General features: G+C 53.5%; 1 protein-coding gene across 1 annotated transcript; it reads left to right on the plus strand.

The window, feature by feature from the left end:
* Positions 1-2,248: 2,248 nt before the first annotated feature.
* UTS2R (urotensin 2 receptor) lies at positions 2,249-21,994 on the plus strand. Its single transcript, XM_008052130.2, has 9 exons — positions 2,249-3,417; positions 6,504-6,641; positions 8,816-8,914; positions 9,104-9,207; positions 10,375-10,485; positions 13,595-13,683; positions 14,515-14,609; positions 16,970-17,083; positions 21,881-21,994. The coding sequence occupies exons 1-9, from the start codon at positions 2,257-2,259 to the stop codon at positions 21,992-21,994; spliced, it is 2,025 nt and encodes a 674-aa protein (XP_008050321.2). The 5' UTR covers positions 2,249-2,256.
* Positions 21,995-22,062: the final 68 nt, after the last annotated feature.

The raw sequence follows: 22,062 nt of genomic DNA on the forward strand, positions 1-22,062 counted from the left end.
GAGGGGAGCCATGCAGGGGTCTTGTCCTCTCTGTTTAATTTCCATGATTTAGGCCCTTTGTTTTCCTATGAGCATAACCTACATACAATAAGCTTGGATCTTAACTGTGCAACTGTGAGTTTTTACATGTGTCTACACCCGTGTGACCACCACCCAGACAAAGCATAGCATATTCTAATGCCCTCATTCCTGTGCCCCCTACCTGTTGACACTAGCCTCCACCCCCAGCCCGGACTCTGACCCTCACTGTCATACATGATTTTGCCTGTAATTCAGCTTATGTAAATGGAATCACACAGTCCACCCCTCAAGCCTGGTTTCTCCCACTCGACATGGCATATGGAAGCTTTGTCCCTGCTGCTGACCGTGGCTCTAGCTTCATGGGGATGTCACAGGTGGTTTCTCTGCTCTGCTGTTCATGGACCTTCGGGTTATTTCCAGCTCCTTGTTAGGAACAAGGCTGCTGTGAACATTCTTGCTCTTGTCTCTCTGTGGAAATTTTCAGTCCTTCATCTTGGGTGCAAGCCTAAGGGCAGAACTGCTGGGTGACCGCGTGTAGACACGTTCACCTTTACTAATAGCGCCAAGTGAGTTTCCAGAGTGGTGGCGCCAGCGACAAGAAGCAAGTGTTCCAGTTCCTCCACATCGGGCACATACTAACAAGCGTGTCTGCCTTTTCATTCTAGCTATCCTGGGGGGTGAAGGAATATCTCCGTGGGGTTTTGACTTACATTTCGCTAGTTTGGTGTTCATTGGGTATCCTTTTTAGAGAAGTCCCTGTTCAAGTTTTTGCCTCTTCCCCCCGCCCCTCCCCCGTCAAATGGGTTGTTTGTCGTTTCTTTATCAATCTATAGTTCTTTCATATATTTTCATTACTAGTTCTTTGCCTGATGATCTTCTCCTCGCCTGTGATTTATGATTTTTACTTTCTTAGTAAAGTTCTTAATTTTAATGAAGTCTGCTTGATCAGTCTTTTATTGCAAGTATTTTTGTTTTTATTTTATTTTTTTAGAAACAAGGTCTTGCTATGTTGCCCAGGCCGGAATGCAGTGACACAATCATAGCTTATTGCACCCTCAAATGCCTGGCCTCTAACAATCCTCCTACCCTGGCCTCCCAAAGCACTGAGACTACAGACGCATGCCACCTCACCCAGCCTTTTTTTTTTCTTTTTTAAGAAATATTTTCCCACTCAAGATCATGCTGGTATTCTCCTGTTTTCTTCTAGAAGCTTGATTGGTTGATTTACCTTTTGCATGCAGGTCTGCAATGTGTTTTGCATTTGTTTTGTGGTGATGTGAGGTAGGGGTCCCTGTATGATGAATGGTGCTCACAAAGCCCCTCCCCTTTTCCTCTAATGTTTTTCTATTTGGACTTTTAAAGTCAGCATCTATTACTTTTGCAACCTGAAGAAAACATATATATATATATATTGAGTTGGAGTCTCACTCTGTCGCCCAGACTGGAGTGCAGTGGCCATCCCCGGCCACCGCAGCCTCGACCTGCTGGGCTCTGGTGATCCTTCCACCTCAGCCTTCCAAGTAGCTGGAACTACAGGCGCGTGCTACCACGCCCAGCTAATTTTTGATTTATTGTTGAAATGAGGTCTCGCCAAGTTGCCCAGATGGGTCTCGAACCCGCGGGCTCAGGCAATCCACTCACCTCAGCCTTCCAAAGTGCGGGATTACAGGTTGAGCCACCAAGCCCAGCTGAAGAAAACATTTTTATAATTGTCTAAGTGAGATAAATGAGCGAAATGACTCTGGGGCAAGTGGGCCCCCTGCCTGTTCACAGATGAGAAAGTAAGGCCTGAGGAGGTGCACTGGGTGGGCGGGGCTGAGCTCGGGACTTCCAGTTCTGTCCACTATGGACTTCCGCCCTAGGGAACTGCCTTCCTGTGCTCCAGGTTTCAGAAAAACCCTTCAACTCCAGATGCCTTTGCATTGAGGTCTGAGACAGGGGTCTTGTGGGGGCATGCATGGAGGACAGTTTGTCTAGGTGGTTCTTGGGTTCTCCTGGATACCTGGTATCTTCCAGAGAGTCCCTGAGGTAGAGGAGGGCATTGAGGAGCCCCTATCCCTCTGCAACCTGGCCCACATGACCCTGTAGGAACTGTGACAAAGTGACCTCATTAGTGTGGATGGTGGTGACTGACTTGCATCTTCTCCCACAGGACAAGCTGGTTGCCCACAGATGCCCCCTCCCTGTCCCAGGGAGCAGCAACCCCAGTCCTGAGACCAGTGTGAGGGGACAGAGATGGCACTGAGCCCCGAGTCCACAAGCAGGTTCCCCGTGCTGGCCACCACAGGCAGCTCCACACCTCAGCCACCTGGCAGCCCCAACACATCTCTCAATGGCTCCTGGATCAGCCCAACGGAGCCCAGCTCCCTGGAGGACCTGGTGGCCACAGGCACCATTGGGGCGGTGCTGTCTGCCATGGGTGTGGTGGGTGTGGCAGGCAATGCCTACACGCTGGTGGTCACCTGTCGCTCCCTGCGAGTCGCAGCCTCCATGTACGTCTATGTGGTCAACCTGGCACTGGCCGACCTGCTCTACCTGCTCAGCATCCCATTCATTGTGGCCACGTACATCACCAAGGACTGGCGCTTCGGGGATGTGGGATGCCGTGTGCTCTTCAGCTTAGACTTCCTGACCATGCACGCCAGTATCTTCACACTCACAGTCATGAGCAGCGAGCGCTGTGCAGCTGTGCTGAGGCCACTGGACACAGTGCGGCGCTCCAAGGGCTACCGCAAGCTCCTGGTGCTGGGCACCTGGTTGCTGGCTCTGCTGCTGGCACTGCCCATGATGCTGGTCATCCAGCTGGTACGCAGGGGCCCCAAGAGCCTCTGCCTGCCTGCCTGGGGTCCACGCGCCCACCGCGCCTACCTGACACTGCTGTTCGGGACCAGCGTGGTGGGGCCTGGGCTGGTCATTGGGCTGCTGTACGCGCGCCTGGCCCGGGCCTACTGGCGCTCACAGCGGGCCTCCTTCCAGCACTCACGGCGGTTGCCCAACCCGCGTGTGCCGCGCCTCATTCTGGGCATTGTGCTGCTCTTCTGGGCCTGCTTCCTGCCCTTCTGGCTGTGGCAGCTGCTGGCCCAGTACCAAGAGGCCCTGCCACTGGCACCCCGGGCTGCCCGCGTTGTCAACTACCTGACCACCTGCCTCACCTACGGCAACAGCTGCCTCAACCCCTTCCTCTACACTCTGCTCACCAGGAACTACCGTGACTACCTGCGCAACCGCCCACGTGCCCAGGGCAGCGCTGGCCGGGGGCCCTCGGGCTTCCTATCTTACCGTGTCCGCTTCCAACGCAGTTCCGGCCGCTCCCTGTCCTCCTGCAGCCAGCAGGCCACTGAGTCCATTGTGCTGGCCCCTGCAGGCTCTTGCAGGCCTGTGCTTGAGGGGCCGCAGGTACCTTTGTGAGCCTGGAGAGGGGGCAGCTGGGACCCAGGCAGAGAGGGCTCCAAAGCTGGGTAAATCCCTGGAGCCCCTTCCCAGAGCTCCTTACTCTCAGCTGACAGGCCTGCCTATTGTATTCAGTCCTCTTCTGGAATGTTCTCTGCTCTTTTGCCCCTGCTGCTTACCTCGGTTCAGCACCTTTCCCATAAGAAGCACCCCTGTCTGTCCCCTTTGAGGCGCTCCAGGAGCCTCAGGCCCAGACCTAGCTTCTGAAGACCACGATGTATGGTCTTCTGAGGTGTCAGCACCTGGAGCAGCAGACACCAGCACCCAGCCCATATGTCCCTGACCCATAGTGGCAGCTGCTGCCTGCTGGGGTCTTCTGCCTGTTTGGCCAGTGGCCCTGTGGCACCTCCTCATCCCTTGCCTCCTGTGTGGCCCCATTCTTGTGTCCTTAGCACTTAGAACAATAAATCCTGAGCTCATAGTCAGTGTCCTGCCTCAGTGTTGGGAGTGGGACATTGGAGTGGTGGGAGAGGTCAGGCCCAGCAAGACCATTTGGGACAATATTCCCCCCATCTGCCCATTGGCTTGGCCAGGGAGTCATGTCTGCTTCAGGCCTGTGGCTGGTCCTGCTCTCCTGACATGGGGGTGTCCTCCTCATTTGGGGCAGGGCAAGAGGGCAGGCAGGCAGGACCCCCGAGGCTGCAGAAGAGGCTCAGGCAGTGTGAACTGAGTGGTGGTAGGAGGTGGGAGGGTGAGGGATGGCACAGAGGGAATCTGAGGCTTTGGGTGCAGAAAGCAAGAGGTCACGGCTGCTGGCCAGACCTGCCAGGGCCCCACCTGCCTCCACCCACGTGAGGCTCAGACCTGGTCAGTGGAGAAATCCCTTGGGGATCTCTGAGCCATCTACCCTCTCGCTGTCTCCCAGAGAGACTATTGCCCCTCTTTCCACTCTGCCCCATCCTCCCACCTCCTCAGCCTCCCACAGCTTCTTCCTGCATCCCACACCCCTAACCCCATCCAACCCCCTCCAGCCCCTAGCCTGGGCCTTGACTGCCTCTCCCAGCCTGGCTTCCCTGATGACATTCCCTGTCCACGCCACACGACCAGGCCTGGGAATGCTCATGCCTGAGTTGTCCTCCCCCATGTCTGGCAGCACCCACCCTCCTGTGGGCCCCTTGGGGTTCTGTCTGAACCCAGGTGGGGGCACATCTGCTCACTCATCAGTGGATGCCCATCAGAGACTGGGTACCAAGAACTAGAGTTGGCACTGGGGGTGGCTGGCAGGGCATGTGGCTTATAGGACTGTCAAGTGTCAGGGAGGATCATGTTCCCAGGGCCTCTCAGAAGAGGGACAATGCATGCATGTCTCCCCTGAAGAGACAAGATGCCCCGGAGCGAAATAGCGGGGGTTATGTAACATTGTGAACCCAGCAAGTGTCGTAAAACTGTACACATTAACAGTTGCCCGAGTTTTGTAATGAGTATTTCACCCTAAAAACAAAACAAAACAAAGCAAAAAGAAACAGCAATTTGCTGGCAAAATATGTTGGGGAATAGACAACTCAATGGGGAGTGGGGGGTGGGACATGTCCCAGTCTGAACAGGAGATCCCCTTCTGGGCTCCCATGCCTTCATGGCCTCTGATGCATGAGAAGAGATTCAGGGACTAGATATCCTTTTTTTCTCAACCAAAGTCTGATTTCTAAAGCATCTTTGTAGAGAAACAAAACTTTAAAAATCTGACAATAGGACTGGCCCCAAGCTTAGTGGCTGCAGCCATCCTGTCCTTGTCTGACTCTCAGACTCAGACCCAGTCCTGGGGCAGCTGGACTTGTGGAGCAATGCCACTGCCTAATCTCTTGACGTTGCCTACCTGCCTGCCTGTCCTGACAGCTTTTGTGCCACATACCTGTACATGGCATGGGGCTGAGGGTGGTGACCTGAAAGTGGCCAAATCACAGCTGCTGCTCACTGCTCCTGGTCCCCCACTTCTCTGGGTGGCCCCCACTTCTCAATAAAATCCCCACTTCTCAGGGAGACCCCCACTTATCCAGAGCCAAGATGCTGCAGAGAGGGAGTTTCTGGAGCAGCATGGTCTCATCCATGACCCCATGAATTCAAGTCATAGCATGACTGAAGGGTCAGGTCCCAGGAGGGGCCCTACAACCTCCCAGTCCAGAGAAGGCTACACACCTCAGCACCGCCCTTAACCCAACCCAGCACCTGTCCCCTGCTGTGTCCTCTCATCCCTCTAAAGGCGGGTTCTGGAGGAAGGGGCAGGCTGGCACCAGGGATGAGACTATGTGAGATGGTGTCTCATTCTCCAGCAGCTGAGGTCACTGGGGATGACCAACCATGTGGCTATAACCACATGGATTCTCCTCCTCTGCTGAGGGGCCTGGCAGCATCCAGGTGTCAGCATGGGGCTGACAGGAATGGAGCTCTCATGAAAGGCAGAGTAGGGCTGAGTGGTGGGAAGAAAAGTGTATGTACATGTGACTGCACATATGTATGCACACATGCAAGAGTCTGCACGCACATGGGGGCTGAGGGGAACATCCAAATAAAGGAGCAAATAAGGGGAGGATAATTCAGGGACAGGAGATAAGTTAAAATGGATCTGTGCAGCATCCTCTCAGAAACTGTAGCAACAGCCTTGCTTGTGGAGCGATGAGAAGAGTGTGAACCGCAAGCAGGAGGGGCAGGAAGGAGTGTGGAGGGTTTAAGAAGTGGTTCTGATCATGCTTGGTAGAAGGATAAAATAGAACACTGCAATCCCTCCTGGGGAAGTATCTGGTGCAGAGAGAGGGAGTCCCACAGCCTGGAACCTCCAGGGACACCCACTCTCCACTTTAAAACTTTTTATTAAAGTGCAAGGAAGATGCAGAGGTGCATACAGCACACTGCACCATGGGGTGTGGCCAGAGGACATTCTCTGGGGAGCTTGGTCACCTGGCCCAGAGGCATACAGTAGGCATCACTGTGCTGGGGCAACAGTAGGCATCACTGTGCTGCCCCCCAGCCCACAAGTCCCCATGCTCATCACCACATTGGTAAGCCACTGTGTCCCATGCCTACATGTTCCCTACCAGGTGTCCCCTCTCCTGTGGGCACCTCTAGGCAACACCATCGATGACCAGCAGCTCTATAAGCAGCAGCTCCATACCTTGTCCCCCCCCACCTCCAAACAGAAGTACCCAGGCACATACATGTTCCTCACAACCTCCATGGTCACATACATATACACACACCCACACACACACACTCACAACTATGTGGAGACTCCTCGGCTCAGCTGCCTCCCTGGAGCATACACCCTTCCCCACTCCCGGCACCCAGAGCCTCCCACCAGGGTGGCCGCGGGCACCATCAGAGCCACACAGGCAAACTGTGGAGACTTTTTCTGTCTCAGGAACCACGTCCCCAGCCCATCTCACTTGGTCCTCTGGCCCTGCCTACACCAGGCCGCCTTCTCAACTCACCACACTCTGGTCCCCTAGAACTCAGAGATTGCCCAGGGCCCATTCAGCCTGGCCCAGCCGAAACACAGTGCAGGGAAATCTGAGACAGGCAAGCCTGGCTGGGATGGGCAGTGGAGGAGCCTGGGGTAAGGCTGGCACAGGAGTGCAGAGAAAGCTGAATGGTCCCACACCCTGCAGCCTGTTGAGGATGCTGATCAAAAGCAGTGGCTTTACTGAGGTCCAGTCACACACCATAAAAGTCACCATTTAAGGTGCACAATGAATGACTTTTTCAGTCACTTCACAGAGCTGAAAAACCATCCTCATAATCTATCCATAGAACATCTGTCACACTGGGCTCTCCAGAGAAGCAGAATCAATAGGGTATGCACATAAATAATAATAGATTTATTTTAGCAACTGGTTCATGTGATTGTGGAACTAGCATGTCCCAGGTCCATGGGGCAGTCTAGAGGCTGGGGCACATGCAGGGCTCATCCTGTAGCCTCGAGGCTTCTTTTCTGTTCTTTCTTTTCTTTTCTTTCTTTTCTTTTTTTTTTTGAGAAAGGGTTTCACTCTGTCACCCAGAGTGAGTGCAGTGGCATGATCACAGCTCATTGCAGCCTCAACTTCCTGGCTCAAGTGATCCTCTTGCCTTAGCCTCCTGAGTATCTAGAATTCAGACATGTGCCACCATGCTTGGCTAATTTAAAAAATTTTTTGTAGAGACAGGGTTTTGCTATGTTGCCCAGGGTGGTTTCAAACTCTTGGCCTCAAGTAATCCTCCCACCTCAGTCTTGCAAAGTGCTGGATTACAGATGTGAGCCACTATGCTTGACCCTAGAGCTTCTCTTTTACTAGTCTTTTTATTTTCTCTTAAGACCATCAGCTTCCTGGAGGAGGACCACCCTGCACACTATGGAGAGCATCTTCCTCACTGGCTGTAGATGTCCATCCCAGTTTCAAAACAGCTTCACAGCAACATCCAGATCCATGTGTGATGAACAGTTGGGCACTGAGGCCTGGCCAAACTGGCGTGTAAGGCTGACCTCGCAGGAGGTTTCCTTTCCCCAAAAGGTTCACTCAACATGTCTGTAGTCATCCCTGCTGTCCTGGGCCCTGGCAATGCTGATCTGCAGTCTCTCTACGGAAGTGCTCGTTCTGGACATTCCCTCCAAGTGGGACCTTTCACTGAGGAGTGTACTAGGTCCATCTGTGCCACAGTGCACATTGGAGCTTCAGTCCTGCTCCAGAGACCACCCATGTTATCCTATTCTTGGTCCACGAGCACTCCAGCTGTGTCCTCCTGCTCCCCTGGTACAAAAGCGACTGCGAACATGAGTCTCATGTAAATGTTGCTCTCAGGAGGTGCCTGAGTGGAATCACTGGAGACTGGGGTACATTTAGCTTTTTGAGGAACTACCAGACTGTTTTCTGAAGTTGCTGCCCCACCTTCACACTCCCAGGGGTGGGACACACCTGTTCCCCTTGTCCTACTGATACATGTCCTCTCTGGCACACACTGGCTTTTACAACAAAGGGGCAGCCATTCTGGGGGAACTTGGATTAAACGAGTAGGCCTGGGATGGCCACCATCCCTCAGTCACCACATCTGCAAGGCAGGGGCCACCAGGTCTTCCCAACCCAGCACCTGACGACAGAGGATGGGGCCAGGACAGGCCTGCAGGCTGCAGGGAAAGGGATACTTGGGTACTCATGGCATGTGCACACACATACCACACACACCACACACATACCACAAACACACACCACACATACACACCTGTCTTCCTCTCAGTGTAGTGCCCTTGATGAGCCATCCCGGGAGATAGCCCTCTGGTCTGTGGGGAATCTGGAGCCTTCCCTCCTGGGAACACCTGCTGGGGAAAGCATGATCATGGTCATGGTCACTGCAGGCATTTTGGCTCTGTTCTCCTTGGCAGTCCCATGCCCTAATCCAGGAAGCAGTGAGCAGCAAGACCATGGGCCTGGTGGCCTCAGACCCAGTTGGCGGCTGCTCCTGTTCCAAGACTGTCTCCACAGTGCCTGGGGGAGGGAGGGACTTTCTTGTCCTCAAGTCACTAGGGCGGGGACGACTGACCCACCCAGGCCTAGTCCTGGTGGATTCTGGGACCCCACTTGCTTGCCAAGGCCCCAGGGATGTGGGGGTGACAGTACTCTCCTAAGGCAGGTTAACATGGTATTTATCTTCCCATCCCTGGGTCCTGCAGGGACTTTCCATATTCCAGAGGTATCAGAAGAGACCCATGTGTGAAGAGGAGGAAGACCGTGAGGAGGCCTCTGGCACAGGAAGGGCCAAGGAGGGGGGCAGAGGGTAGGGGGCACACGGTGTCCCAGCACTGTCACAGGAGCAGGAAGGACAGTCAGCGGGGCCTGGACCCGAAGCCTCGGAGGTTGGTGGCATACCAAGAGGATGAGTACAAACTTGGTCCTCCATCCCAAGAAACTGGGGGGTCAGCAGCCCCCCCTTGGGATTCCCCTGCCCACTACACTGGGCCATTTGCAAACACAGTGTTCACAGCAGACATTCCTGCTCCTCTCAGTTTCAGACAAACACCCAGTCACACCTACGGCAGCATGTCTCAGGGTCTCAGCCCCCAAAACTCGAGGCCAGTCTAGAGATTGGAGCCCCAAAGAGGACCAGGCACAGGGGCACCCCGGCACTGAGGCACCATGGTGACCAAGAGATATTCCACAGTACAGGGCCTGCACAGCAGCATTCAGAAGCCAGCCAGGTGGCCATCATCAGGAAGGGTGTGAGCAGATGTGCTGGTGGCCCTTGGATGGGCAGATGTCCACCAGAAGGCTAGTGAGAGCAGGAAAGAACAGCTGTGGCAGTTCTGCTGCCCGGGAGCTGGAAGCTGTGGTAGGTGTTGCTGACCTGGGGCTGGGGGCCCAGGATGGTCCAGGAGAGCAGTCGGGAGCCAGAGTGTCCCCTGCAGGCCCTAAAGGGCCAGGGTGATGAGGAGTGGCCCAGCTGGTTTGGGCCTCAAGCTCCGGCCTGGAGTGACTGACTGTCCTGACTTTTGGGACTGAAGATTTTCCAGGATTGGGGCCTTTGGGTGCTAAAACTAGGTAACAACCACCTGGGAACAGCTCACCCTAGGTGGTGGGATCAGCCCTTAAGCCAGTGTCAGAAAAGAGGCAGGACATGTGGGCAACCTGGGCCTATCTGGGTGGGAAGATGGCTGCCCATGATCTGTAGCATTTGGGGAAAATCTGGGGAAAGCCAGGAGATGAGGAGAGTCTGCACTGACCAGTCCTTCTTTGTGTCCATGGCTGAGTGAGAGGAACTTCAAGCACAGAAGCCAAAGCTGCCCCCAGGTTCCTCCTTGGAGGCCCTGGAGACCTAGAGGAGAGGGCTCCAGGGGCCCTGGCTTGTCTCCCTGGTCACTCCTGAGCAGCCCTGAGTTCCCTGCATCCCATCAACCTGCTCTGATGTTTCACTTTCCAAAACCTTGGTCCTGTCTCCAAACATCAGAATCACCCACATTGGAGCCCTGGGGCAGCATGAACGAATGGGGGCAGCATGGATGTGTGAGGACAGCATGGAGACACGGGGGCAGTGTGGATTCATGGAGGCAGTGTGGACGTGAGAGGGGCAGGCTGTGGAGACCAGGGCCAGGGAGACCCTGGGTAGACTCTTAGCTCCCTCATGACTAGGAGGACAAGGATGCCAGCATTGAGCAGAGCCTGCTAAGCTTCCTAGGCAGTGGGTCTTGGGGGCCGAGGAAAAGCCCGGACTGTCCTGGGCAGCTGGACTTTTTCCCGTGCTCCAGAATCTCAGCCCCACAGGAGCTGGTGGGCTGGGAGCCCATCTCTGTGCTCCCACAGTCAGTGCTCTGACAGTCACACAGGACCCCTACCTGATGTCCTCCTAGTTCCATTCTAGACATCAAGTCCAGGACCCATACAGGCAGCAGTGGGGCGTAGGGTCACACCTGGAGACCACAGCCATACAGCCTGCTGCTTCCCATGAGTGAGGAAGGAGGGTCACAGGCCACCCTTAAGGCGTATGTCCTTGTCATCAGCCCCAGCATCACTGAAAGCGTCCCAGCTGGGCTCTCATAGCCTGTAGGCCTCACGTCTAGGGAAGGGGAGGCGGGAGGAAAAGTGGATAGGAGGATAGGAGGAGAGAAGGAGAGGGCGGGGGTGGCAGTCAGTGGGGCAGGGGAGAGTAGGGGAAGGCAGGGAAGGGCAGGAGGGAGGTCATGGGAAAGCAGGAGGCCGGGGGATCAGGACAGGCAGGGGAAGGGGAGGGCCAGAGAGAGCAGGGCAGGGAAAGCCAGGGGAGGACACAAGTGGAGAGGAGAGAATGGAAGGACAAGGGAGGAGTGGGCAGGGCAGTGCTGCAGCCCATTGGGTGGGTGGGCATGTGGGGCCCAGGGACACTCTGTTGAGGAACAGTGTTTTCTTGGCTTTAAACGTCGTCCCCGATACCCACTGACCAGTGGGGATGTTTGCTGCCTCAGCAACTGCAGAACCCAGAGTTCACTTGAAAGAGATGGAGTTCATTTCTGACATTCACCCAGGATCCCCCAACCTGCCTCTCACGGGGGTTTTTGTTGCCTCTGGGTCTTGGCAAAATGTTCATTTTTCCTCAGGACGTGCTGCCATCCAGTCAGCTCTTGAGGCTCTACCTGCCCCCAGGAGGGAGGGGCTCATTCATCCCTCTGCCTTGGGTCTGGTTCTGCCCCTGGTCAGTGCTGGGTGGCAGTGGCTGGACGGTCTTTCCAGGGCAGGAGGCCGAGGCCACTGACCAGGGCCACAGACTCAGCAGGACTTTGGAAGTTGGGCCCCATTTGGCTCTGGAGGCCTGGGCTCTGGGGCCACAGGATTTGGGGTGAGAACTGTAAAAATATCCTGTAGCTCATCTAGAAAAACAAGTATGAAAATCACCAGAAAAGCCAAGGCACAAAGGCATTCAAAGGTTTTCCTCTGAGGCCCAACATCATAACATGGTGGCCTGGGCTCAAAAGACAGAATCCAGGGTTGACACAGGCAGGGGTGCCATCCCTCGGGGAAAGTGTGCTGATCCTACATCAAAGTAAAACCCAAAAGGAATTTTATATGTAACTGTAAGACATGAAATCCCAAAAGAGCAAAGAGAAAATACCAGTGATCATATTTCTGGAGTAAGAAACAGGAAGGTGATTGAAAGTTTGACCCACACCCAGGAAAAAGGTGAGAAATTTGAGTCCATGTCATTTCGAATTCTGAAGCAGAAAAATTACTTAAAAGTCAAGTATAAATGGCTCACTATCAAGCCCAGCTGGCATGCCACCAAGGGCTGGACACGTGTTTGTGACAATGCCTGAGCAACTCTGCTTCTAAGATTTTATCTGAGATTCAAAAATCAGGCGTGGATAAAGATTTATGTACAGAGGTGTTCATTTCAGCATCACTTTAAAAACCAAAGAAACCATGGAAATTTCCATAGTTGTTAAATAGATTATGACATGGCCATTGAGGTGTGGAAAATTTCATTTTCAGAGAAGAGCAAAGCCTTGTTCTGGAGGGTCATTAACAGGAGAAATCCAAAGTATGCTGGTAATGGGGGAAAACGGGAATGCAAGATTGTGAAATGTAATCCCAAACTTTATTTGAAACAAACCAGAAGTGTGTGTGTGTGTGTGTGTGTGTGCACACGTGTGCAAATGTGTTGTGAGAGTTTGCATGTGCCAGCATGACTGTGTGGGAGATAGTGTGTGTTTGTGTGTGCACACATGGTTGTGTAAGCGTGTGCACATGTGCTCAATGCATAGAAGCTTGAAAGAGATGCTTTAAAATATACACAGTGGGCTGGGTTCAGTGGTTCATACCTGTAATCCCAGCCCTTTGGGAAGGCCAAGGAAGGAGAATCCTTTGAACCCAGGAGTTCAAGACCAGCCTAGGCAACACAGAGAGATCTCATCTCTACAAAAAATTTAAAAATTAGCTGGGTATGGTGGTGTACCTATACTTGGGAGGCTGAGGCAGAAGGATTGCCTGAGCTCAGGACATCAGGCTTCGATGAACCATGATCATGTCATTGCACTCCAGCCTGGGTTGTCACCAGTGAAATTCTGACTCGAAAGAAGGAAGGAAGAAGGGAAGGAAGAAAGGAAGGGACGGAGAGAGGGAGGAAGGGAGGGAGGGGAGAAAAGAAAATAAAAGAAAACAGAAAAACAATCCACAGTGTTAGCTTTGGATGGGAAGATTTTAGGGAGTGTTCTGTTTTGTTTTAAGTTGGAATCTCACTCCATCACCCAGGCTGGTGTGCAGTGGAACATTCACTGCCACCCCAGCGTTGACTTGCTGGGCTCCGGTGATCCTTCCCCCTCAGCCTTCCAAGTAGCTGGAGCTACAGGCGTGTGCTACCCCACCTGGCTAATTTTTTAATTTTATTGTAGAGATGAGGTCTTGCCAAGTTGTCCAGGCTGTTCTCGAAACTGTGGGCTCAGGCAATTCCCTCACCTCAGTCTCCCAAAGTGCTGGGATTACAGGCTTGAGCCACTGTGCCTGGCTTGTTTTGTTTTTTTACTTTTTATGTTTTGAGATCTTCCCCAAATTTCTGACGCAGGGTGTACACAGCTTTAAGATCAAAATTGTTATTTCAATGTCTGCAGCCTCCACAGTCACCCCAAAACTTAGCCAAGTTCAGGTTGGTGAGGGTGTACATGTCTGGAATAATGAGATCCCTCTCCCTCTGGGGTCCCCAGGTCCTTTTACTCTACACACTGGGCTACTGGCACCTGCTTTCCAGAAGGAAACGGGTGCTCAAGGCTGGCGGCTGATGAGGTCAGACCTGGTGCCCAGTCCGGCATCATCTGTCCATGCAGTGTTCCCCTGCCCTGCCTGTGTCACCTCTGGAGGCCCCTCCCTCTTCCTTCTTTAGCCCCTCCCTGCTCCAGGCACTCCTCCCTTCTGAAGACCTAGTCCAGTCCCAGCTCCACCTACACAGGGGTTGCCAGCCAGGACTGTGTGGACACCCCTCCTTTGCTCTTTGAGTAATGACCTGTGGCTGTGTCCAGGCCAGGAGAGCCTGCTCAGGTAGGAGGTGCAGAGTGAGGGATGCTAGGGGTTGTCCACTGGTGGGTGAACCACTCTTACTGGTAGATGGTTGTGTGAATTTAGGTCAGGGTGATCAGGAATGATATTGCTGTGAACACTGGTATACAAGTCTCTGCTCACATGTCCCAGGTAAACCCCGGGAATGAAATTGCTGGGCAGGTGAGGGCTTATTTTTAATGAAAATATCTTGGTGTTCCCCAAAACAACTAAGCCACTGACACTCACTAGCAAGTCCAGGTGTTCCTGTTATCTACATCCACCTGGAATCTTCTGGATTTGGGGTACATTTGAGGAAGGAGTTTCTTTTCAGAGAGGCTACTGAGAATCCCTTAGTAGCTGTCCTGGAGTTGAATGTTTTGTAAATTTGATCTTGGGTCTACAGGGTTCATGGTGGGGCCTGGGAAGGAGCAGCCTTTGCTTCACGGGGCCTGAAGCTCCCTGGAAGACTGTGGGCTGCTTCGCAGAGCAGCCGGGATGGGACTGGGCACGCACCTGCACCAGGAAAAGGCCTAGGCACCAGGCACCAGATGCATCTTCCACTCCGTTCTTAACCCCCACACATCCCCAGCTGCCTCTGCCCAGAGCAAAAACAGTGAAAGGAAGGTGTACTGGGCAACCTTTGGGCACCAGGAACAAGGCCACAGAGGGCCCAGTGCCCAGTGGGTGAGTGAATGAACAAACGAATTAATGAATGATCTGTATCCCTTGACTGGGTGGGGGCAGATTCCTGATACAGATGACTGGCGGTGGGTATCTGGTTTACCAGGCACTCTCACATTCCTGACCAATGGCTGGTCAGTCTTCAGGCGGCTCTGGCCTGCTTGGGGTTTGGCCTCAGGTCACCATTCCCTGGCCAGAGCTGCCACAGGGCAGTGGGGGTGGATGCCACATCTTCCAGGCTGGCCTCAGGGCAATGGGGCTTTTTCAGACAACCCTGGACCCCACTCCCCACCTTCCACATTGAAGGAAACGAGGACGTAAGATGACAAGGTCCTTATGTCCTAAAAATACACAAGTTTGACAAGGTCCTTGTGTTTCTGGCCTGGCTCCAACAAGAGCTTGGCCAGTGTTTTCTTCTCTCGATGTTTGCCCCTGAAAATGTTGATTTAGTAAAATTCAAGTGGTGTGACTTCTAGTCTGCGCAGACTGGATATAGCCTGCTTCAATAATAACTTTACTCAAAACTTCAAAAAACACAGATGTTAATGGTTTTACTTAAACTCACAAAAAAACAAAGATGTTAGTGCTATAATAAACTCGCCAAAAAAGTCACAAACATTAACCTTTTTCCCAGTTGATGCTAACATTAAGATATTTCTTGTTTACGAAGTTTTGCCCTATATAAAAAATATACTGTAAAAATAAACTTGCTCTCACCTATTAAGGTGAGAGACCTCCCAATCCCGCTGTTCTTTGTCTTTCTTTTCTCATTCCCTCCCCTCACCTCAGGCCCTGCTCAGTAGAGGCTCTAACTTCGCACCACATAGTGAGCATGGAGGTTTTATGCCCAGCTTGCTGCCTGGGGGTACACTCACATGTAGATTCATGAGTCTTGTGTCCCCCAGCTGCCCTTCATGTAAATTATTTATCAACAAAAGAACACACACATTCTAGCCTGTACTTTCATAATCTTTCAGGAACAATGTTTTTCAGGAAGTGAGTTGCACCTACAGCCAGTAGATACCATTGTTTACCTGCCCAAGTAGCTCTCTGCTTTTGAGACTGTCCTACCAAATGGAGCTCAAAGGGGCACCACCCACTGTAGGTGACAGCAGTAATGGTGTTTGTGAAGTGAGTGGTGGTCCTGGTTGGGGAAGACAGTGGAGCTGGTCAGCAAAGACCTGAGTACAACCTCATAGGTTCCCCTCCAGTGGCCTGGAAAGCCAGCCCTGGGGACAGGTTGGGGGGGGGGACTTGTGCTCCTTCACCCTCTGGGGGGAGCACTCAGGAGCTGTCCCAGGCTGTCCTGGCACCTTTCCCTACCACATGCAAGGGCAGGTTTTTCCATTTGAATTCCAGACAGATGATGGCCCTGCAGGAAGCAAGGCTGCCAACAGCCACTGGCCAATGGCCAAGGGCTCCAGACTTGGGCTTCTTCCAGGCCAGCTGAGTGCCCAGCACCATGCAGGGGTCAGGGAAGGCCAATTCCCCTGGGACTGATCCAGGCCCCAGAGGAGCCCTATCCATCCCCTGAGCCACTCAGGGCAGGCGCACAGGCAGGCGCTGGCCCAGGATGGACAGCTCTATTCTGTCACTTTCCCCACCTGGAGCCACGGAGACAGAGGCTGGGGAGCCTGGCTGGTACATGAGGTCAGAGTGGGACACAGCCTAGGTGCTCAGCAGCCTGAGGACTCCTGTCCACACCCCAGCCTCCTCTCTTCTCTCCCCCTGCACGAGGTCCCCCATTGCCGACTCTGCCTGGAACGTCTTCCATCTTCCTGGGCAGCCCAGGGGCCACCTCCTGGTGAGACTCTGTCCTCCCTCAGGCTACATGGACTCAGCTGGGTCATCTATGTATGTCACGGCCCCCACAGTGCCCTCTTGGCAGATCACACCAATGGGCCACCTCCAAGTTCTCATTCCTGTTTCATAGCTGAAACAGTAACTGTCCAGGCCATGATGGGACCCACAGATGGGAGTCACAGAAGTGCACAAGCCAGCATGTAGGCAGAATGTAGGTAGGTACCTGGACCTAACAGGCACTCACAGGTTGTGAGACTGGGTTGTCATTCGTCCAGGAGGCCACCAACAGGAATGCCAGCTCTGCTGCTCAGTTGGGCTTTGTGGCCTCCAGCACCCTGCAGCGTGATTGAAAACACAGAGCTATGTCTCACCCCAAAACTATGTGTTGGCAGGAAATACGAGGCACTGTGGCTGCTTGGGGTGTCACCCCTCATCCTGGCAGTCACAGAGGCCGCTCAGAGTCAAGACTTCGCCCAGAGGCTGGGGGCCAGGTGGGGGCTAGGCCGGGTGTCTGATAGGGGCTATTTCTGCCCTTGACCTCCCCCTTTCCCCCTTCCCAGTCCCTGACCACTGAGCTGAGTCGAGGTGGAGAGTACATGGCCCCTGCACGCCTGCCCAGGAAGCTGAAGGCCAGGAGCCATCTCTACCCAAGACGTAGCCAAGAGGCAGCCTGGGTGGGTATGGATGAGACTTGGTTAGGTGATGAGGAGTGGCATGAGCCAACGTGCCCACCTCACCATAGGCAGGGCTCCGGGACCAGCAGACATGAGCAGGGGAAGTGGATCTGAGCCCACAGTAGGTTAGCGCACCGCAGGCCCTGACCCAGGCTGGGGGTTTGGACTCCTTTCTGAGGGAGGTGCAGTGCAGGGAGGTGGGACACACTCCACCTCAGGACTATCACGAAGGAGGTCCAGAACAAGAGTTTCCAGGGTCTGGGGCCAAAAGGGGAATGGGGAGGAAAAAAGGAGACGTCAGAACAGCTGCAAACCTCCCCCAAGACTGGCCCCTTCTGGCCCACACTGGGATTGGCCTCATTAAGAGACAGGAATAGACACTGCACTGTCCCTGCCTCATTCCACAAGCCCTGGCAGACCCTATGGGTCAGGGCGGGGGGGGGGGATGGGAGGCAGAGTCCTGGGCAGCCTGTGCTGAGGGTAGGGCCCTGGGGAGGGAAAAGGGGATGAAGCCTTGGTCCAGGAACCCACCTGGGTGTGTGGAGACCAAGAGGTGTCCACCAACCCCTTCCTCTCTCCCAGGCCTTCCCTGAGCACCCACCCACCAGCTCTGTCTGCTCTTTGCTGAGGGGCACAGAAGGGGGTCCCTGAGAGAGGGGCCACCTAGGGGCTGCAAGGGGACTCAAGCTTGGCAGCAAGTCAGCCTCGAACCCGCAGTAAGACTCAGAGACCCCTGGTGTCCATCAGGATAGAGGCTGCGTGGCCTGATTCCCCGCCACACTGTGGGGGGAAGGGCACTCCTCAGGCCCCCACCTTCTCTGGATGGGAGATGGCCACGCCCCACCCCAGTTCCCCAAGGTCAGCTCAGCCTCAAAAGGGGGTGAGTGTGAAGAAAAGCTAAGGGGAGTCTCAGTCAGGGCTCAGGCACCTGTTCTCTCTGGCACAGCTGCTGGCAGGTAGGTAAGGAGGGGCTGCTGGGAGCCTGGCGTCATTGAGGGAGTAACTGGTGCTCATATTGCTCTGAGCCAGCCAGGACCTGAGCCCCCATTTCATATTGGGATTGGGGGCAGACAGGAAGGACAGAGATGTACAGACAAGGAGCCCAGACTGCTGAGAAAAGCCCAGGAGAGGGAAATGTGGCTTGGTGCCAGGAGCCAGCTCCTGGGATCCTAAACAGAACCTCAGGGCCCCTTGTTGGGAAGAACATGGAGTTCCACACGGTGAGCTCAGGGCTGGGAATAGGCCCTATACCTTCTTCTGATGCTTACAGTGAGTATCAGACATCCCGGGAAAAGACACAGAGATGGGACTGGCTTGCAATGAATCTGACTTCCCTTTTCCCCTTGGCCACTAGGAGTCTTAGGCCTCCACTCTGAGGTGCAGCTTAGCTGCCCTCTCCTCTGCTTGGTCTTCATCTGCTATTCTCTTGTTTTGCACTTTGTTGCTTCTCCCCCAGATTATTTTTTGAAAGTGGTATGTAAATTGGATAAATGAAACATGCAGTCTGGGGAAATAACTTGTTATTACCACCTGGTCTAGCCCCATCTCTCACTCACCTACTTCTGGGACCAAGAGACTTTAAGAGGGGAGGGCCTTAAACAGAGGCCAAACTAAGGTGGGGCAGAGATTGTACAGAGGGGGACAGAGGTTGGCTAGAGCAGAACAGAAACTGGACAGAGGCAGGACAGAAGTGAGAAAGAGAGTGGACAGACAGAACAGAGCAGGGCAGAGATGGGACAGAGTCAGGACTGTCACAAAGGAAAACCAGGTAGAACCAGGGGCCCTGGGCAGCCTGTATTGAGGGCAGGGCTCTGGGGAGGAAAAAGAAGATGAAGCCTTGGTCCAGGAACCCAACTGGGTACATGGAGACCCTGAGGTGTTCACCCCACCTCCTCTCCTAGATCCTCCCTGAGTGCTGTACAAAAGTGGGACAGAAACTAGACAGAAGCAAGAAAGAGGCTGGACAGAGGCAGGACAGAGACTGGACAGAGGCAGGACAGGGACAGACAAAGGATGGACAGAGGCAGGACAGAAGCTGTGCAGGGGCTGTTCAGGTCTCCCTAGGGCATTGCCATAAGAAGCAGTCATGGGAAGGGCCAAGGAGTGAACCCATGAGAACCCATGTGATGTGTAGGGGGTGTGGACAAGGCCCAGTACTGATGGAGTCTTCACAATATCTGGGCCACCCCGAGTTCTTGGGACCACCCTCAGGCTATGGATCCCCTATCTCCTTGGACTTTAATGTGGTGAGCACCACCCCGAGGGAACTGCCAGCACCAGAGTGGGGCTGGTTGACATTGCTGGTGTGTTAGGCCCTTGGTCTCCTTTTTGGTGACAAGCAGAAGTGCCCCCAACCCCTGTCCTTGTAAGCCCCCATCCAGTTCTGTCCCTGTGGAAAGCATGGGTGTGAGCCAGGACGTGGGGCAGGTGGCAAGCGGCATGGCCTGTGAACAGTGCACCAGGTCCCACAGCACCATCAGCCAAGAACCCCAGCAGATCAGAAAAATCGCTGAATTCAGTTCTAACGCCTAATGGGGAAGAAACCAGTCAACCTGGTTTTGTATCTAGTTCTGCCCTGAGAAGGGGAACCAGTGAGGTTGGTATAAAATGTGCTGGAATCGTGCCTAAGATGTCACCTCACTATGGCTCAAAGTCACTGCCACTCTCCTTGACAACCCTTCCTTGCTTGATAGGACACCCGCAGTGACATGCTTTCTGCAGACCTCGGGTCCCACCCATGGTTGATGCTGCAGTCAAGGAGGTAGTTTCAGTGTCTCTGTTCACAGAACAGCAGCCTTCCAGAGACCTCCTCCTTCAAGTTTTCACTAGCCCTATGGCCTGTCCCCACTCAGTGGACACTCCTGCCACTGTGCTTGGCTGGCTTAGGCTACTACTGGCCTGGTCAAAGAGCTGGCCAGACCTCCCCACCAAGTGAGAAGGTTTTAGGCGGCAGACGCCAGTCACGCTCTGGACACTGGGGGAGGTGCCAGGCAGCAACTACCATGTCAGACCCAGCAGTGACCCTATGCAGCATGGTAGAGGTCAGCTCCAAGCTGGCCGTGGTGACAGGTCTTCCCTGGCAGTACCAACGATAGGAGGACCCCCTTTTCCCCCACCGTTATCTTTCCTTTGAAAACAACAGTCTGACATATGTAGAAAAGGAAACTGTTCTCCGTTTATTCCCACGGCCCCATGGCCCTGATCACGCACCCACCCAAGAAGCCAGGACTCTTTTGGCCTTACCCCTGGCACTGGCAGGGACACTCTGGCCTGGCCTGGACCCCTCCCTATCACATTTCATCATTGCCTCTCTTTTGTGGCTGTCTGCCCTTTGTTCACAAGAGCCTGGTCATGGATAAGAAGCTTCTCACATAACCCAACAAGAGCCAGCTTCAGCCCTCCATATCCCACAGACTCAATGCTCCGGTTTCATATTCTGGCTTCAGTTTGTGCTCAGGTTGGCTCTGGTGGCCGGTGCATCTCAGAGACCCTGTTCCCTCAGGCAGGACGAATGGGGTTGTCATGTGAGAAAACAGACACAGGTCAACTTCATGGACACTCCTTTTTCTGACAAGCAAGACTCATACTCATCATAGTCTTTGATTTTAAAAGTAATAATCATCTTTAACTTTAAATGAAACACTTTTATTTAAAAAATAAATCACTCATCAGAGGATACTCCTGAGATTCCAATTTCTCCCTGGGAATCTTCCAGCAGAATCGATGCCCCATGCAGCTCCTGGAACCATCTCACATTGGGTCAAACCATAAAGCTGTTCATCAGGTTCATGGGTGCTTTGAGGGCAAAGTTCACGGTATGAGGATTTGCTTCTGAAGCTACAGATTTCCCCACTTTAGAAGAAGGAAATTCCTGTTTTTGCCCAAGTATTTTATTTCTTATCCAAGTACCTCTGTGATGATCATGAATAGTCTAAGTAGCACAGAATGGAAATCAAACTAATAATTTATAATTTACTTATTTCAAAAGCACTTTAACCCATAACCAACCTAACACCTGCTTTCTTCAAATGCATTTATCCCTTAGGTGCAAGAAGAGGCCCATGAAGGGGCAGTGTCACATAGGTAACTCCAATGTCACAGACAAGATTGGGTTTCCATGCAGTATTTTCTGCCTATCCCACCCACAACCATAGCAGCAGAGCCTGTGAAAAGTTAAGACTAGAAGAAACCAAAGGATGATCTAAGTTGGGGGAGGTGGGCAGCTTTCCCACGCAGGACTGAGGACCTGACCTGGAGAGCATCCTTGAGGCAACTGGCCTCAAGGACAGCCTCATCCCCCCAACTAGAGTGCAGTCTCATCCTTCCCAGATCCACAAATTCTTCCTTTAAAAACATGACTTCAGCCATGCACAGTGGCTCACATCTGTAATCCCAGCACTTTGGGTGGCCGAGGCAGAAGGGTCACCTGAGCCCGAGTTTGAGACCAGCCTGAACAACACAGTGAGCCTGTCTCTACAAAAAATTTAAAATAAAAGTGATCTCACTTCAATGTCCCACCCAGGAGGAGAGGAGGGGTGTATGGGGCCTCAACACCCCTACCCTCACCAGCCCAGAGCCTGAGATCTGACCGAGAAAGCTCTCTGTCCACTGATAGAAGCAGCTGGAATCAGGGAGCACATTTCAGGCTGTCCTCTGTGTGTGGAGTGTGGCCCACACAGGCCTGAGCCAGATATGTGGTGCAGGAAAGGCCGTGGATTAGATGAGTTGTGGCCTCAGGGTCCTCAGGGTCCAGACCCTCACAATGCCACAATTGGCCTCATGTCTGCTCATTCCTAGGGCCCAGGATACTCCCTTTTCCCCTATAAGGCCCTAGAGCAGCTCCATGGCCACAGGGTGCCAAGGATGACAGCCTTCTCCAGTGTTGGAGGCATCTGTATCGGGGGCTCATGAACACAAGTCCATGCTGGATGGGCCAAGGAAGGATGTGTTCGTGGCTCTTCTCAGGCAGCCTGAGTCAG

Source organism: Carlito syrichta, unplaced genomic scaffold (genome assembly GCF_000164805.1).
Source record: "Carlito syrichta isolate Samal-C Ts95f unplaced genomic scaffold, Tarsius_syrichta-2.0.1 Scaffold257243, whole genome shotgun sequence".
In the NCBI taxonomy this organism is placed as follows: domain Eukaryota; kingdom Metazoa; phylum Chordata; class Mammalia; order Primates; family Tarsiidae; genus Carlito; species Carlito syrichta.

Bases quoted from the DNA above. Each gene is read 5' to 3' on its own strand.
- UTS2R (XM_008052130.2), top strand. From the start codon at position 2,257: ATGGCACTGAGCCCCGAGTCCACAAGCAGGTTCCCCGTGCTGGCCACC. The intron at 6,642-8,815 runs GTCACATACATA...TCTCCTTGGCAG, and splicing joins TGTTCCTCACAACCTCCATG to TCCCATGCCCTAATCCAGGA. The intron at 14,610-16,969 runs GTGAGTGAATGA...CCCCCTTCCCAG, and splicing joins GAGGGCCCAGTGCCCAGTGG to TCCCTGACCACTGAGCTGAG.